Source organism: Eptatretus burgeri, chromosome 8, assembly GCF_056783735.1.
Source record: "Eptatretus burgeri isolate ZD-2024b chromosome 8, Ebu_testis_v1, whole genome shotgun sequence".
NCBI lineage: Eukaryota > Metazoa > Chordata > Myxini > Myxiniformes > Myxinidae > Eptatretus > Eptatretus burgeri.
Window position 1 is genome coordinate 60,918,994 of NC_140968.1, and position 17,500 is coordinate 60,936,493.

The 17,500-nt window shown below is 51.5% G+C and overlaps 1 protein-coding gene across 5 annotated transcripts in view; it reads left to right on the forward strand.

Annotated features, from left to right (window-relative positions):
• The window catches only part of SNX13 (sorting nexin 13), a 223,303-nt gene that overhangs the window by 92,315 nt on the left and 113,488 nt on the right, over window positions 1-17,500 (forward strand). For all 5 annotated transcript variants that reach the window (XM_085892259.1, XM_085892261.1, XM_085892260.1 and 2 more), the window contains one exon: window positions 15,938-16,021. In XM_085892259.1, coding sequence (XP_085748385.1) covers window positions 15,938-16,021 — 84 coding nt within the window. The remainder of the gene's footprint in view (window positions 1-15,937; window positions 16,022-17,500) is intronic.

Sequence of the window (17,500 nt, forward strand, 5' to 3'; positions counted from 1 at the left end):
CCCCCTCTCCACCAAAACCCTTCCCCAACCCTTGCCGAAACGGCTCAGCTGAGTGCATCCGACATGGCCCAGCTATGCGCCATGCTGGCGGCAATGACAGCAAGGATGGATGCAAATACAAACGAAATGAAAGGCATGAACGAAAAGATGAATGCGGAAATGATCGAAAAAATGGATGCGAATATGAAAAACGAAATGAAAGGCATGAACGAAAAGATGGATACAAACACAAATGAAATGAAAAACGAAATGAACAAGCAAATAAACGGAATGGAAGCAAACATGAGGGAAGAAATGAAAGAGCTTCGGGGTGAGACGCAAAACATGGGCCGATGCCTGCAGGCGGGCATGAAGGCCGTGACCAGGGAGCTGGGAATGGCGACTCCACGTGTGGGAGCAAACGAGCTGGAAGGGGGTGCAACGGCTGACAGGCCCGCGGTGGAGGCGGGTAAAAAAATAATTCGGGGGGCATGTTGGGCAAGGGTCGTGACAGAGGAATCGACGGTGACCAAAAGGGAAAAATTAAATGGGGAGACCAAAACGTGCGAGACGAGACACGAGGTGACGACAACAGAAACTTATAAATGTATAGAGACAAGGGAGGTAAAGGGTGAAGAGTTGGCAGTGACGGTAGCCGGGAAGGGAACGATAGAGGAGAGACTGCACGATGAAGACGGGGTAAGTGACGCACACACACACACACGGAGGTAGTGGAGGATAATGGGGGTGAGCTCGCGGAGCGTGCAGGGACCCGGTGCGAGCAGCTGGATGGCCTCCTCCAGGAACGAGGGGAGGGAGTCTGCCCCCTTGAGGTGAGTCACGACCAGGTGAGTTCGGTCGTGCTTTGCGAGGTTGAGGGGGTGAGTGCTGCGAACGGGTGCACGGAAAGCTTGGGGGGTATAGAGGCCCCGGAGACCCTTGTGGGGACACGAATCCCCAGTGTGGTTGTCCCTGTGTGTGTGGTGCAAGGTGTGAGTGCGTCCCCGTGTGTGGAAGCGACCCCGTGTGTGAATGGTGAGGTGGCGATTGTGCCAGAGTACGTGCTTCCCAGCACGGCCAGTGTGGATGAGGCACCGCGGGTGAGTGCCCCCGCGTGTGTGGATGAGGCACCGCGGGTGAGTGCCCCCGCGTGTGTGGATGAGGCATGGAGTGTGAGTGAGGCACCGCGGTTGAGTGCCCCCGCGTGTATGAGTGGGGCACGGTGTGTGGATGAGGCACCGTGGGTGAGTGCCCCCGCATGCGTGAGTGAACGGCCGTGTGCAAGGTCGCTGTGTGCAAGGGAGACCGTGTGTGTGAGAGAGCGGTATGTGAGGGAGATGTCGGTTGGCATGCGGGAGCACGCAGCCGCGTCTCCTGGTGTGAATGTGATGGAGTGGACTGTGTGCGTCGTAACGCGCAGGTGTGCGTGGGTCGAATGGAGACGGAGACGGCCACAGAGGAGAGAAAGCCGAGTAGCGGCTGTAGTTGTTTCGAGGACCGTGCCGGGTTCACCCAGCAGTGAGCACGAGGTTCGTGCTGTGCAACGCACGAGGCCACCACGTGCTCGCTTGCGAGAGTGAAGTCCCGGTCCGGAAACGCACGCGGTGGATTTGCCGATCCCGCGGACGGACAAAGTTTAGGCAGGTAAACGGATTTGGACCGGACGGGTTCTCCACGCGATCGTGTGTGTTAAGCTCCAACGGGCAAAGCACATGTGTTCGCGTGGGGAACCCCTCGAGACGTGGGGCTTGTGTTTTTTTTTTTTTATGCGCACGGTGACGCCATGGCTGCACGTGGGGTTGGAATCCGGCAGGAGGGGTATCCCTGCCGGATGGTAACGTCCAAGGAGGGACGAAGAACACGTGCAGCTGCATGACGTCACGGCCAGGTGCAAAGTGCGCGAGCTCTGAGTTGCCGCGCAGGTGCTGCGCATGAAAAAAAAAAAAAAGAGCAAGCCTCACTTTCGGGTGCACAGGATTCCTGGGCAAGGGGTGGAAGACCCCCTTGACCCTGGGCACAAGATGGAAACTAGTTAGGGGGAAGGGTTAGCTTAGTTAGACCGACTTCATGGGGCAGGGGTAAGTCCTCATGGAGTCCGTGGAATGGATTAGGTAGAGGGATTTAGTGAGCTTTAGGTTGGGAAATAAAATGAATTTTTGAGTTAGGAGACATTGACAGACTTGTGGATGTGTAGAGGGGACGTAGTTTAGCTACGTAGTGTTAAAAGGAACGTGCTGCAGTTTAAGGGACGACGTGGGAGCACAAGTTAGTTAGGGGATGCAGATAGAAGGATGGCAGAGTTCAGCGGTGTGTGTGTTGAAGAGTTGTGGGTTGTGAGGTGAGTACGTGTACATGTTGATTGAGTGAGGCCAGCGGGTCTGTGTGTGTGGAGTGAATGGGGAATGCATGGTGCGATGAGTGATTGGGGGGAGGAGTGACTCCCGCCCAAGGGACCCCGGGGTCAGTGTAGACTGAGTTAGGGGGTTAGTCAAATTGAAAAATGGAGGTCGTTTTGTTGTTGGTGGGAAAGTAGGCTCGAGACCCATTTGGGGGGGTGCAGGAGCCCTGTTGACGGGCTTGGGAGCGTGGCTGCGAAAGGTGAGTATCGCTGAGTGGGTACCCCGGGCACCAGGCTAGTCGGCCGTGGTAGGCCAAGGGCCCATGGGGGACCGGGATAGCGTAGTGGGCACGGGTGCGCCTGCTTGGTGCGGGGGCCCGGGGCGCCATTAGCCGCGTGGGCAGTGTTGTGGGCACGGGTGACCCTCGGAAAGGGGCCCGGGAGGCCGGCCTGCCACGTGTGCGTTTCAGGGGAGGTGCCATGGGGGGCACTCCCCGGTGTTAGGGAGCTGGTAGGCTCGGAGGCAGTGTAGTGCCCGGGGGTGCCATAGCGGGAGATTCGGCAGAGGGTCGTGCCTGCCGGAGGGAGCCACGTGTCCCAGCCAGGAGACCGTGTGAGGGCACGGAGAGAAAATTGGGGGGGCGAGGCCCGAAATTGTAAGGACACCAACACAGGCGACGGGAATCTGGGTTGTTAGAACCAATAGTTTAAGCTAGAGGCGCTTGTTGAAAGCCCCGGGGTAGTTTAACAGTTAAATTGTTAGGGTAGATTAGGAGATGTACCCCTCCGCACCATCCATCCCCTCGCTCTCGTTGTGGGCCGCTGGACCCACTTTGGTTATAGATCGCCGAACTCTGGAGAGGCCATTCTGAGGCTTCGTTGGGCCTCGACACGGGACGTTAGCTCTCCCTTGTTCCCCTCCGGGAAGGGAACGTAGGGGTTGGGAGTAGGCTAGGTGACAGGAGAGGTTAGCCGAACAAAGACGATAAAGGGGGTTAGGGGACGATTTATAGTGGGGAAGTAAAAATAAAAACAACAAAAAAATAAGTTGGGGCTAAATTGGGGTTTGACAAATTAAGGGAGTGGGTATGTACAGTGACAGGCAAAGGCGATAGGTTGGGAGGGAGACAGGTTGGTAGGTCCGAGCCCGCCTTCCAAGTGGCCAGCACCACCGCACCCCCTCCACCAACCTCCACTGAACGGCAAAGGCTGGCCAGCTTCATCGGCTGGCTGTTTTTCTTCAAGGCCTGTGCCGGCCAACTTCATCGGCAGCTGTTGTTTTGCTGCGAGGCCTGTGCCGGCTGGATCGTCTGCAGCTGCTGTGCTGCAAGGCCTGTGCCGGCCCACTTCATCTGCTGGCTGGTTTTCTTCAAGGCCTGTGCCGGCCAGTTCGTCTGCCGGCTGTGTTTGCCTGCAGCGGCCTTCTTCTGCGGGCTGTGTTGCCTGCACCTTTGCCATGCCATGCCCACTGCCCACGTTCACCAGCCCCGTTCAATTTTTGCTTTGCCCCCCCTGTTCATTTCCATGTGCGCCAGGATCCGCAAGGCAACAGTTTGCAAGCTGCAAGAACTGCCCTGTTGGCAGCTACAACACGGGCCTGCAGTGGCGGCCCGTGCACCGTGTTTGTGTTCATCCATCCATTCGTTGTGCTCATTGCGTGTGCCACTTGAGCTGGCACGGAGACTGCGTTTGTGCAGCCCATGCACCGTTGTGGTTCACTGCGTTCAGTTCAAAAGGGAAGGCCTTGGACTGCGTGTGAGCAGCCAGCCACGTTCCCTGTCACCTGCATTGTTTTGAGCCAGAGACTGCATGCGAGCAGCCTGGCTCCCTGTTAACTGCTTTTCTTTTGCAGAGTTCATTGATCCTGGGCCATGGTTTAGTGTAAAATTTGTAAGTTAAGGTAAGATGTACTGTAAATATGAGTGCGCCCCCGGCATGTCTGTCTAGCGCCGGCAATTTTATTTAAGTCGTCCGTGTGAGTGAGTTTGTTTAGGTAGTTACGCAGCCCTCAGGTTATTTATTTTGGGGACACGAATACCATGAATGTCGCACTCAGGGATCCGTAGGTAAAATGTACTAGGGGAAAACGACACATGATGGCACACGAAAGTTTGACGACTCGGGACGAGTCTGTAAAAAGGGGAGGGGGTAGTGTTGTGGTTACCAAATTCGCAAACCACCATTCAGGTCCCTTAGGTGAGATATCTCGGTAAGTACATGTGTAGTTAGGCCCAAACCCGTTGTCTAGTGGGAATACATGTCATTTATGCGTGCTGCGACTCTTCAGGATAGCCGTTTTTCTTTTGCTATCTTTATTTTGGACCAACCGCCATGATTACCACCACAACCACAACATCAACCACCCACCGCGGTGCCGCTTCACGTCACACCTCGCAACCGTCGCATCGCCACCGTTCTTGCGCCGCTTGTGGGTACCGGTGTTGGACTCGTGCAGGGCGCGCGCCGAACAGCGTGTACAAAACCACGGATTTTCCACTTCAAAAACGGATCAAAAACGACACACGCCCACTTTTTGCCGTCCAATCGGTGAGCGAGGGGCGATTTGGCCCCGCCTCCAGGGCGTTGGAGGGCGATCGATATATGCAAATTTATGGATCAAAAAGCATTCACGCCCACTTTTTCTCGGGCCAATGGGGAGCGAGGTGAAAGGTCGAAGGGAGGGGGTCAAAGATGAGAGGGCGAAGCCACGGGGCTGATAAAAGCGACCGTGTTCGTCAGTCCAGTGAGTAGTAGAGTCGAGAGGGAACAGAGAGTTAAGACTTCGCGGGCGGTGGAGTTGGCAAGAAGGAGCTGGTCATCGTGTGCGTTGGAGTCGGAGCGGAGGGGACGGAGCTGTGGAAAGGCGGCGAGTCGCTTAAGTGGCCCGTGTCCGAAGTCGACCTGCGGCGAGGTGCGATCGCCCGGTCTACCCTCCGCGTGGGTACTTAGGTAGGTCGAATTTGGCGAGCAACCCTATCCCACGCGGGGGCTGATTGGCTCGATCGCGGTGAGACCGAAAGGTCCACCCGTGACTGGTTCCCGGCGTTAGTCCGAGAGGGTCACGACTGGATTGTCCGTCCGGTGGGCGACGTGCCGCGATTCGACTTACGTGGCCGTCAGCACGCCGGCGGGCGCGAATCCGCAACAATATATATATATATGTATGTATGTATATATATATATATATATATATATATATATATATATATATATATATATATATATATATATATATATATATATGTATGTATATATGAAATGAACCCAGTGAACCACAACGGTGCATGGGCTGCACAAACGCAGTCTCCGTGCCAGCTCAAGTGGCACACGCAATGAGCACAACGGATGGATGGATGGATGAATGGATGGACGCAAACACGGTGCACGGGCCGCCACTGTCGGCCCGTGTTGTAGCTGCCAACAGAGCAGTTCTCGCAGCTTGCAAACTGTTGCCTTGATCCTGGCGCACATGGAAATGAACGGGGGGGGGGGGGGCAAAGCAAAATTGAACGGGGGCTGGCGAACATGGGGCAGTGGGCATGGCATGGCAAAGGCAGCAGGCAAACAAAGCCTGCAGAACAGGGCCGCTGCAGGCAAACACAGCTGGCAGATGAACCTGGCCAGCACAGGCCTTGCAGAAAACAGCTGCAGACGATCCGGCTGGTACAGGCCTTGCAGCACAGCAGCTGCAGACGATCCAGCCGGCACAGGCCTTGCAGCAAAACAACAGCTGCCGATGAAGTTGGCCGGCCTTTGCCTTGCAGTGGAGGTTGGTGGAGGGAGTGCGGTGGTGCTGGCCACTCCGAATGCGGGCTCGGACCTAACCTATCGCCTTTGCCTGTCACTGTCCCTGCCCACTCCCTTAATTTGTAAAAAAACAATTTTAGCCCCAACTTATTTAATTTTTTTTTTTTTTTTTTTTTTTACTTCCCCACTATAAATCGTCCCCTAACCCCCTTTATCGTCCTTGTTCGGCTAACCTATTGTCCCCTAGCCTACTCCCAACCCCTACGTTCCCTTCCCGGAGGGGAACAAGGGAGGGCTAGCGTCCTGTGTCGAGGCCCAATTCAAGCCTCAAGATGGCCTCCCCAGACTTCAGCGATCGATAACACAAAGTGGGTCCAGCAGCCCACAACGAGAGAGCGAGGGGATGGATGGTGCGGAGAGGTACATCTCCTCATCTACCCTAACCATTAACTCTTAAACTTCCCCGGGGCTTTCAACAAGCGCCTCTCGCTTAAACTATTCGTTCTAAAAACCCAGATTCCCGTCGCCTATGTTGGTGTCCTCACAATTTCGGGTCTCGCCCCCCAATTTTCTTTCTGTGCCCTCACACGGTCTCATGGCTGGGACGCGTGGCTCCCCTTGGCAGGCACGACCCTCTGCCGATTCTCCAGCTATGGCACCCCGGGCACTACACTGCCTCTGAGCCTACCAGATCCCGAAACACCGGGGAGTGCCCCCCCATGGCACCTCCCCTGAAACGCACACGTGGCAGGCTGGCTTCCCGGGCCCCTTTCCGAGGGTCACCCGTGCCCACAACACTGCCCACGTGGCTAACGGCGCCCCGGGCCCCCGCACCAAGCGGGCGCACCCGTGCCCACTACGCTATCCCGGCCCCCCATGGGCCCTTGGCCTACTACGGCCGACTAGCCTGGTGCCCGGGGTACCCACTCAGCGATACTCACCTTTCGCAGCCACGCTCCCAGCCCGTCAACAGGGCTCCTGCACCCCTCCAAACAGGTTTCGAGCCTACATTCACACCAACAGCAAAACTACCTCCATTTTTGTTAATTTGACTAACTCACTCTACACTGACCCTGGGGTCCCTTGGGCGGGAGTCACTCCTCCCCCCAATCACTCATCGCACCATGCATTCCCCATTCGCTCCACTCACACAGACCCGCTGGCCTCACTCACTCATCATGCACATGTACTCACCTCACAACTCTTCAACACACACCGCTGAACTCTGCCATCCTTCTAACTACTTCCCCGAACTACCTCGTGCTCCCACGTCGTCCCTTAAGCTACAGCACGTTCCTTTTAACACTACGTAGCTAAACTACGTCCCCTCTACACAATCACAGTCTGTCACTGTCTCCAAATCCTTATTTCCCAGGGGGGGATTTCCTCCCTTTCTACTGGGCTCGTGAACTCATTGCAAGGCTCTGAGAGCCTTGCGCCTCTGCGGGAGCGGCTGTTCCAGCACCGACTCCTCCGGCAAGACATATCCATGAGGGCATAAGGTAGCCCTTGTAAGGCCTCAGGCGGTCCGCGTGGACGATCCGGGGATGGGCTCGTGGTCCCATTTTAATTTTTAGGACCACGTCACTGATTGCGCCAGGACGACCCCTGGGCCCTGCCAAGGTGAGGTGAACTTCGGGCATCTGCCCTTCCTCCGCCGGGGGTTAAAGAACCAAATCTTCACCCCCGGTGGGTATTTGCTCACCTGGCTCCGGTGGTTGTACCTGCGCTTCATCTTTATGCCTGCCTGTTGGAGCTGGTGTCGTGCGAAGGCATGGACCTTCTCCATGCCTTCCTCCAACCGACGGGCATAGCCCTCCCCCGGGGGCCTATCAAGCCGCTCAGGCGTCGGACCGCACAATAAATCGACGGGGCTTCTCAGCTCCCGTCCATACATCAACAGCGCTGGACTACATGCGGTAGACCCGTGCTGGGACGCGTGATAGGCCATCAGGAGGTACGGAAGATGTTCGTCCCAGTCCTCCTGGTTAGTGGCGGTGAAGAGGGCCAACTGTTGGACCAGGGTCCTGTTGAACCTCTCCACCATGCCATGAGACTGTGGTCTCAGGGGCGTTGTCCATGTCTTTCGAATTTCCAGGAGCCTGCACACCTCTTTTAGTAATTCGCTCTCAAAATTTCGTCCCTGGTCCGTGTGCAGCTCCTGCGGAATCCCATACCGGCATGTAAATCCTTCTACGAAGGCCTTGGCCACAACCCCTGCTTCCTGGTTGGGAAGGGCAAAGGCTTTCGGCCATTTCGTGAAATACTCCATAATTACGAGGATGTACTTATTACCCTGGCGAGTGGGGGGCAGTGGTCCCAAAATGTCCATGGCCACTCGCTCAAGGGGGGCCCCAACCTGATGTAGTTGGAGTGGGGCCCTCATCCTCTGTGGCGGTCCCTTTTTCGCAGTACAGGCGTCGCATGCTTGACACCAGTCCTGTACATCGCGCCCCATGTTAACCCAATAGAACCGCCGGCGGGCCCGAGATTTTGTTTTGGTCCTGCCCAAATGGCCGCCGGTGCGGGTACCATGCACCTGTTTCAAAATTTGGGTCTTAAACCCATCAGGGACTATCACCAGCCAAGAAGTTTGTTCGGAAGGAATCTCCACCCACTTGCGATATAAGATGTTGTCCCTCATTTCTAGGGTCCTCCACTGAGCCCAGTATGCCTTTGTTCGCGCTCCGAATGGGGCGATCTCCTCCCCACTGGGCCTCCTGTTTTCCTGGACCCATTTGTACACTGGCCCTATCACGGGGTCTTCCCGCTGGGCCGTGCTCCATGCCAATCCACCAAATTCCTCTCCCGCGGTTAGTGGCAAAGTTGGGCCTACCACCCGGGCCGCACGGACTGGGAGTTTCGGGGAGGAGTTTGCCAATTGGTCCCTCTCCTCATGTCTCGTGCAATATTTGCAGTTTTCTCCCAGACAGGGGCTTCAAGAGAGCACATCGGCATTCCCATGAGCCTTACCGGCTCTATGGACCACACTGAAATCGTACTGCTGCAATTTTTTCCAACCACCTTTCAATCTGGCCTTCCGGTTCCTTGAACCGTAAGAGCCATTGCAAGGAGGAATGGTCAGTTCGAACCAAATATTCCTCCCGTACAAGTACGGGTGGAAATGGCTCACGGCAGACAGCATAGCCAATAGCTCCTTGCGAGTTACGCAATAATTTCGTTCGGGCCTACTCATGGCCCGACTGTAATAAGCGATCACTCTTTCCACGTCCCCCTGTGTCTGAGACAAGACTGCTCCCAATCCTTCCTGGCTTGCATCCGTGTCCAGGGTATACATCCCGTCATCGGTGGGGTACGCTAAAACGGGTGTGGATGTCAAACACCCCTTTAATTTGAGGAAGGCCTCCTGGCACTCCCCCGTCCAATTAAATCTCAACCCCTTCTCCGTGAAGGTGAACCGGTGAAGGGGCCTGGCTATCTCCGCAAAGTTTGCCACGAAGCGCCGGTAGTAGGAGCAAAGTCCCAAAAAGCCCCGTACCTGTTTGACAGTTGTAGGTACGGGCCACTCCTCTACCGCTGTAATTTTTCCGGGGTCGGTCTTCACCCCCTCGCGGCCTATCACGTGTCCGAGATAGGCCACCTCTGTCGCGAACAAAGTGCATTTCTCTGGGCTCAATTTCAGCCCTGCCTGCCTGAGGTGCCCAAACACCTGGTCCAAATTGGCTATCTCCTGGGTGAATGTTTTAGCGTGTACCAGGATGTCATCCAGATACAACAGGCATGACCGCCACGGCATGCCGCCTATTACACGCTCCATCAGTCTCTCAAAGGTGGCGGGGGCGTTACACAAACCGAACGGCATCACAGTGAACTGATACAGTCCCTTCCCTGTGGAAAATGCTGTTTTCTCCTTCCCCGTCTTATCCATCTCCACCTGCCAATACCCACTCTTGAGGTCCAAAGTTGAGAACCATTTAGAGCCTGCAACGGCGTCGAGGGTATCGTCAATTCTAGGCAGGGGATAGGAGTCTTTGAGTGTCACGTTGTTCAGCTGGCAATAGTCCACAAAGAAACGCGTGGTCCCATCCTTCTTTTTAACCAGCACAACTGGTGACATCCAAGGACTTCCCGAGGGCTCAATGACACCTGCATTGAGCATCTTTTCAACCTGTTCATCAGCCTCCTCTCTTTTGCTCCATGGGAGCCTTCGAGCAGGCTGACGGACAGGCCGGGCCCCATCGGTGTAGATCTGATGTTGCACCAGGCCCGTACGTCCAATATCCTCGGGTGACAAGGAGAAGATCCCGATGTGTTGGTCGACCAGCTTGTATAAGGCCTCCCGCTGGGCATCCTCCAAATCTACACTACTCCGATTTACCATCTCGTTTGCGTTTTTCCTTTTCGAGCTTTGTTTTCCTTTCTCCTTCCTCCCTCAATTCTCCCTGCAGTTCTTTGAACTGTTCTGACTTTTCCAGCAATTCCTCTGTCCTTTCCTCCAGCTGTCTCTCCTCTTTTTATCTTCCATTCTAGGCTTTCTCTTTCCTGATTGCCTGTTCTTATCTCTTCCTTCAATTGTTCCAACTCCCCATCATGTTCACATTTTTTTCTCTTCCAACTGTATTTCCCTCACTCTCCCCTCCAGTTCTTTGAACCGCCTTGCTTCCTCCAATAATTTTTCCATTAATTGTTTTACTTCCAAGTCCTGCTCCTTTTGTTTCTTTTCGAGCTCGGTTTTCCATTCTTCCTCCCATTGTTTCCTTTCCTGGGAGATACCAATCTGCTGTTCCTCTATTCTTTTGTTCAGTTTGCTCTTCGCATATTCCAACTGACGGGTATAAAACACTACCAAATTCTTTTTCCCACATAGTTCGTCAACTCTATTGGCCAAGTCATGTTTTTGCCACCGAATTCGTTCCAGTAAATCGTCCAATCGCTGTGTCCCCCCCGTACACGTAATTTTTCTGAAGCTCGTCTGCGTGCCGTTGTGACTCGTCCACTCCACTTTGCACCTCCTCGATATATTCTTCATAATGCTTCACCTTTTCCAAGACATCCCCCAATTGTGCCTGAAACCTGCCAATGCTCGCATAGTCATCCTGCCACGCCTGCCATGGCACATGCCGTGACCACGTGCCTTGAACCGGTGACTGGGAGCTCACGCCTCGTGTTGTGCCATTAATATCAGCCCGCTCCGTGCTGCGCTGAGGTGCGATCGCGCTGCCATTGTGCGACTCCGTTTGCCGGCAAAGTTCGTGCTCAAGCCGCTCCCACTGACCACAGTTAGTGGTGGGGTTATAATTATAAAAAGAACCGACCTGGGTCATGGATCCTACATGACTACACATACCTAATACCCCCGGCTCCTGCTCGCCTTGAGACGCCATCTTATTTCTCGTAAAAGGTTAATTTGAATCGCTCGTAATTTGGAGGGAATCGGGAGTCGCTCCTCTCACCCCTGGACCGATTCCCATGAATTTAGCTGGAGATAGGAGAGCCCGTTTTCCCGCTCTCCGACACCAGTGCCGCGAGGAGGGGGATGGGTTTGTGTCCCACGACCTGACACCAGTGTTGCGAATTCGCGCCCGCCGGCGTGCGAACGGCCACGTAACTCGAATCGTGGCACGTCGCCCACCGGACGGACAATTCTGTCGTGACCCTCTCGGACTAACGCCGGGAACTAGTCACGGGTGGGCCTTTCGGCCTCACCACGATCATGCCAATTGGCCCCCCGCGTGGGATAGGGTTGTTCGCCAAATTCGACCTACCTAAGTACCCACACGGAAGGTAGACCGGGCGATCGCACCTCGCCGCAGGTCGACTCCGGACTCGGGCCACTTTAAGCGACCCGTTCTGTACTATCGGGATAACCGAGCGGTGTTATCGTCAACCTCGACGGTTCCGATTAATTATCGGGCGTATTTAGCCCACTACTAACCCTTTACGTGAAGTAAGAGGGAGATTCAATTAAAGAAAAGACGAAGCGAAACGGGAAAAAACAGTTCAACATAAGGCACATTTATTCCGCGGCACACGGAAAGCACACATATACAATTACAACAATTATGCACCAAAAGCAATTGCAAAAGAAACACAACAATGCAGATCTACTACCGACTACGCGAGCACACGGCAACACTTACACAGTTTTACTTTACAGACGGCGCCGACAACACATATACTCAAAAGCAAAAGAAAAGGGCCACCCTCAAAGACAAGGGGGCAGACGGGCCTGTGGGCGCGAGACCGGGTGGAGCCTACCTGTCTTGTGATGAGCCGCAAATGTGGCGGCGGTGCCCCGACTCCGCACTCCTCCGCGGGTTTCGTTGGCACTGCTTGGAATGGGGTGGGAACGGGGCCCCCTTTCCGCACTATCTCAGCGCGGGGGGGGGGGAAGGGGGGAATTGTTGATGCTCTGGGGAAAGAGGATAGCTGGCTTGCTTGGGTCCCGCGACGAGCGACTCCACTGCGACCTCGACCGCGCTCCCGGCTTCCCCTCTCTTCAGCTCCCCGACAGACTCCGAACCCCGACAGACTGACTCTCCTCCAGACCCGTCTTGACTGCTGCTGCCACACTCCGCCGCCGCCACACCTCTCCAACTCGCCCGAGCCCAAAACTGACTAAATTCGCCCCGCGCTCGGCGCTTTATAGTACGGCAGGAGATCCCATATGCAAATTTCTGGATCAGAACGAGCTCGGGGGTGGAGCCACGCTCGCCCATTGGACGGAGAAAAAGGGGCGTGAATCTCCCCTGATCCTCGAATTTGCATATATCGATTCTACTCCGACACGCCTGGAGGCAGAGCCAAATCGCCCCGCGCCTGCTGATTGGACGGATCAGAAGTGGGCGTGTATCATTCCTGATCCGACTTCTCCTCAGAAAGGCCGCACTTTGTACCCGTGGCTCGGCGCGCGCCCTGTACGAGTCCAGGACAGCCTGACGCTCGGCACCCACAAGCGGCGCGGGAACGGCCGCAGGAGAGGCGAAGGTGGTGGAGGGCATAAAGTGGCGATGATGGCCATGGCGACGCTTGGAATGGCGGTGATGCGATGTTTACGGGAGCGAGCCGTGACGGTAAAGGTCGTGGCTGTTGGCGTTGTTGTTGTGAAGTGGCGTTGCGGTTGGTGGTTGCTGTGTGATGGCGGTTGAGACGTGGTTGGTTCAAAATAAAGACAGAACAGAAAAACGGCTATCTTAAAGGGTCGCAGCCCGAATGAATCACATTTATTCCCTCTAAACAACGGGTTTGGGGCTAACTTCACATGTACTTACAGAGATATCTCACCTACGGGACCTGAATGGTGGTTTGCGAATTTCCTCAACCACAACAATATGTATGTATGTATATATATATATATATATATATATATATATATATATATATATATATATATATATATATATATATATATATATATATATATATATATATATATATATATGGTAAGCCTGGTGTTGGCGCCGTGGTTAGGGCAACGGCTTGGGATCCAAAAGATCCTGAGTTCAAGCCCCGTTGGGCCACTGAATTAATACACCAGGGGGTTTACTCAGCCTGTCATCCTTCCGAGGTCGGCGAAATGAGTTCCAGTGCACTGGGCCGATGTATACCCCGGTTAAAATAGGTGTACCATATCCCTGTGTCGTAAGATGCGACCAGGGTTGCGTCAGGAAGGGCATCTGGCGTAAAACATGTGCCAAATCACTATGCAGATCATGCGGATGACCCGCTGTGGCCACCCCTAACGGGAGCAGCGGAAAGAAGAAGATTTTCATATATATATATATATATATATATATATATATATATATATATATATATATATATATATATATATATATATATATATATATATATATATATATATATATTTTTTGAATGTATATATACATATATTCAACTTTGCATGAACAGAAATTGCTCCTGTGTCTCAAGCCAGCTCGTTATTCACCTTGGACATATGATTTCTGAATTTATTGATGCCATCAGTGGTTGTAAATCACTATTGTCATAAATGCTGGAACCAAAGACATTTCAAAATACACAACATTTATTTACTTTTTTGTTTTAAAAATATCAGTTTTTTTCAGTACAATAATGACCAGGAACTTTTTTGCTGTTGTTCAGGCTTAATGGTTATATTGTCTGGTGTTGCAGCCTTTTTCCCCATAAAAATAATGCATAAGATGATTTCTTGGTTTTATGTGCTTTTTCGATAGAGAGACATCGAAGGCTTCATCGATGTAACAAGTGAAGAAGTAACTTTATCGATGCAGTTGGAGTTGACAAAAGGTGTAACAGGAGGCTTGTATCTGTTGCACATGTGATATCTGCAACTGAACTCTGGACTGGCAGGGATAGGCTAGTTGTGTGCACACTTGCCTCTGAGCTTTCTTGCATGGATTCAAACCCAGCTATAAAACTGTCATCCTGGTGCTTCGTAGTTATGGTGAGGCATGGTTGTGTTGCCGTTCCTCAGATGGATGTTAAATTGGGTGTCCCATCTGCCAGCATTAGTTTGTGAGCATTAAAGATCCCATTGTGTCCTTCGTGAAGCATCTGCAAGCTTTCATTGGCACCCTGGCAAAATTCCAAATTCCGACTTGAACCTACAGGGGGCACTGCATCAGCCACAACCCCAGCAAATGGTGCAACAAGCAGTCATGTGCTGCATACAAAAGGAAAAGCTAAAGTAGATGTACAGCAAGGAGGTTTTATCTTGTAGTTGGTGAAACTAAATGCATTGAGTGTTTAAATGGTGGTTTGTTATATTAAAGGAAGGACTTGATGTACAAGGTTATAATGCGTAGTTATGAGAGTGGTATAATGGTGGTATTAACAGAGGTAGGCATCATTTGTAATCTCATTCAATCGTGAAATTTTGTTAAATGGTGGTTTGGTATATTAAAGGAAGGACTTGATGTACAAGGTTATAATGCGTAGTTACGAGAGTGGTATAATGGTGGTATTAACAGAGGTTGGCATCATTTGTAATCTCATTGAATAGTAAAATTGTTTTGCTGCACTTTTAAAGTTTTTTTTTGTTTTTGTCTTGGAGACATTTTCTCGACAAGGGTTATTTTAAAGAATCTGTGCTGCAGGCATATTTGTACTCATCTTTTATATAAGAGGCCAGTTTGAGAGAGCTTTAACCGAACTTTTATTTGTGTTTTTCTGACGTTATTTTTATGATGGTGCAATTCTAATTTTGCTTTGTTTGATGTCATGTATGACAGTCTGCTACCTGATGCAGAACAAGGGCCACAGATGAATGGCTCAACTAAATTTTGGTTAACAGTGATATGGGACCGAGTGGCATAATGTTTAAAGCATCTGCTCTGAGTCTGTGAGGTTGGCCATTCTAACCCAATTCTCACCAGCATTTATTGAGTAGAGTACAGGGAAAAAAAATAACCCATAGGTTATGGTATCCACGGGGAGAAGGAAATTCCTCGTTTACCCTGTTGAGTGTGGTGAGAAAAGGGATGCCATAAAGATGATGTCGCTGGAACCCAAAGTGCTGTGGGAAGTGTCACTTCACCCCAATCTCAGTTGCCGTGTTTCTTTGAAAGTGTAGTCTGGTGTTGTGTGTGTGTGTGTGTGTGTGTGTGTGTGTGTGTGTGTGTGTGTGTGTGTGTGTGTGTGTGTGTGTGTGTGTGTGTGTGTGTGTGTGTGTGTGTGTGTTTTTTTGCGCGATTAGTCACAGCTCCTTCACGAGCCTTAGAGCGTGTAAAAAATGAGTGACTTTAAATTTCGACACTGGAGCTGTCCATGATATCTCACAAAATTGAATGAGGTTTTTTTTTAAATTAACAAATTTTTTTCTGCTTTATTTTAAAATATGCAGTTATTTCCATATTCCTTTCTACAATATGTTTATATTTGTCAATTTCCTTATTTATGCCCCTCTTGTAGGAAATCTTGGTGTCGGGCATCCTGCTTCCTGCCATCGAAACCTTGGCTGACCCAGATTACATCAACCAGTATGTAATATGGATGGTAAGAATCTTCCTACAGCTTCAAAAATAGATGTCCAGGAGACGCTTGTTCAAACAAATGGTTGTTGACAAATTTTGGTGACGCAATTGGGGAAAGTTTAAAATTATTATTTACTAGCATAACCCACGCTCTGCGTGATATGTTGGGGTGGGTGTGTTTGAGAAAGGAACTGATGCAGAGTATCAGTAGTAATTTTACTTTAATGCAGTAAGTGGAATACGATTTCACTGTTTCAGAACCATTTTATTTACTTTTTTTGTACCATGCACCTCATATGGTCTTTGAGATAATGTAAGCCGAATATCACATTACTCGAGCGCAGAACAAAGTCGAAGATAGCGCGACACGAAACCACAAACTCGGAAATAATGTATAAGATTTGCTATTATTTCCTCAAAATTAATCTGGAGGACTGTTAGTTTTTATGAGTCTACAGTATTTATTTATCAGTGGCAGAAAAACTAAGTTGAGAGAAACGTCTCACTCGGGGGATTAAAATAAAAATAACTCGGTGCGGGTTTGAGGTGCTGGTGGTCGTGAGGGGAGTTCTCAGACCCACTTCCCAGCCGCCGAACTGCAGATAACTCTGCGGCACGACAGGTTGCTAAGCAACCACAGACGCCATGTGAGACGTTTGATTTAGGTAGGGTCCAGTGTCCAAATCCCGCTTTACCGTACTGGCAAATTAATCACTCCAGATAAGGACTGTGCTTCCCTGCTGTTAATAAAATTGGCCGAGCGATACCGCAAGTGGAATGTTGACTGGCTGACAACAACAAAATGGCAGGGCTGAACTCTCTGTCACTAATCACACACTTTGTTCTAACCAATGGAAAATGACAATTTTCATTTGACAATCATTTGACAAAAATGACAATCGGGCATTTTGGTAAACGGTTTATAAAGTTTAGCAAAAAGGCACGTATTTACAAGGCAAACAGTGTCACAAAAGAAAACTCTTACCCCTTGCAGAGAAGCCCAGCTTAGTCACTTAGTCACAGGTTCTATAATGCAAGCGCCTCAGTCATTCTGGGGAAAGAAGGTAAGGAAGAGGTAGAGAGTTTGAGGCATAGGATCGGCCTCTCGCTTACCCAGTGCAAGCAGGTGGGCTTACGTTGGTCCCAACGAAAGAAAGGGGAGGGGAGAGGATGTAGTATGCAGTGCAAGGAGATGTGAAAATGGTGAAAGAATGTCATGCTTTAGAGGAAGGCATGAAATGCAAGTCAGTAGGACGGACGAGAGCTTATTGTTGAGGCACTGTGCATTCAAAGTGAACAAATTTGATTCAGAGAAAGAGAGTGTAAATCGGCGTGTTCTGGCTGGCACATCCAGGGAAACTCTGCCGTTTGGTCCCTTTGTCAGCCCTCCGCTGTATCGCGTTCATCAGCTCATTATTCCTCGCAGGTTCCATCTTTGCTCACGAATTCCCCAGACTCGCCAACCTTGCAGCCTTCAAATCTCCTAACTTTTAATGTCCCT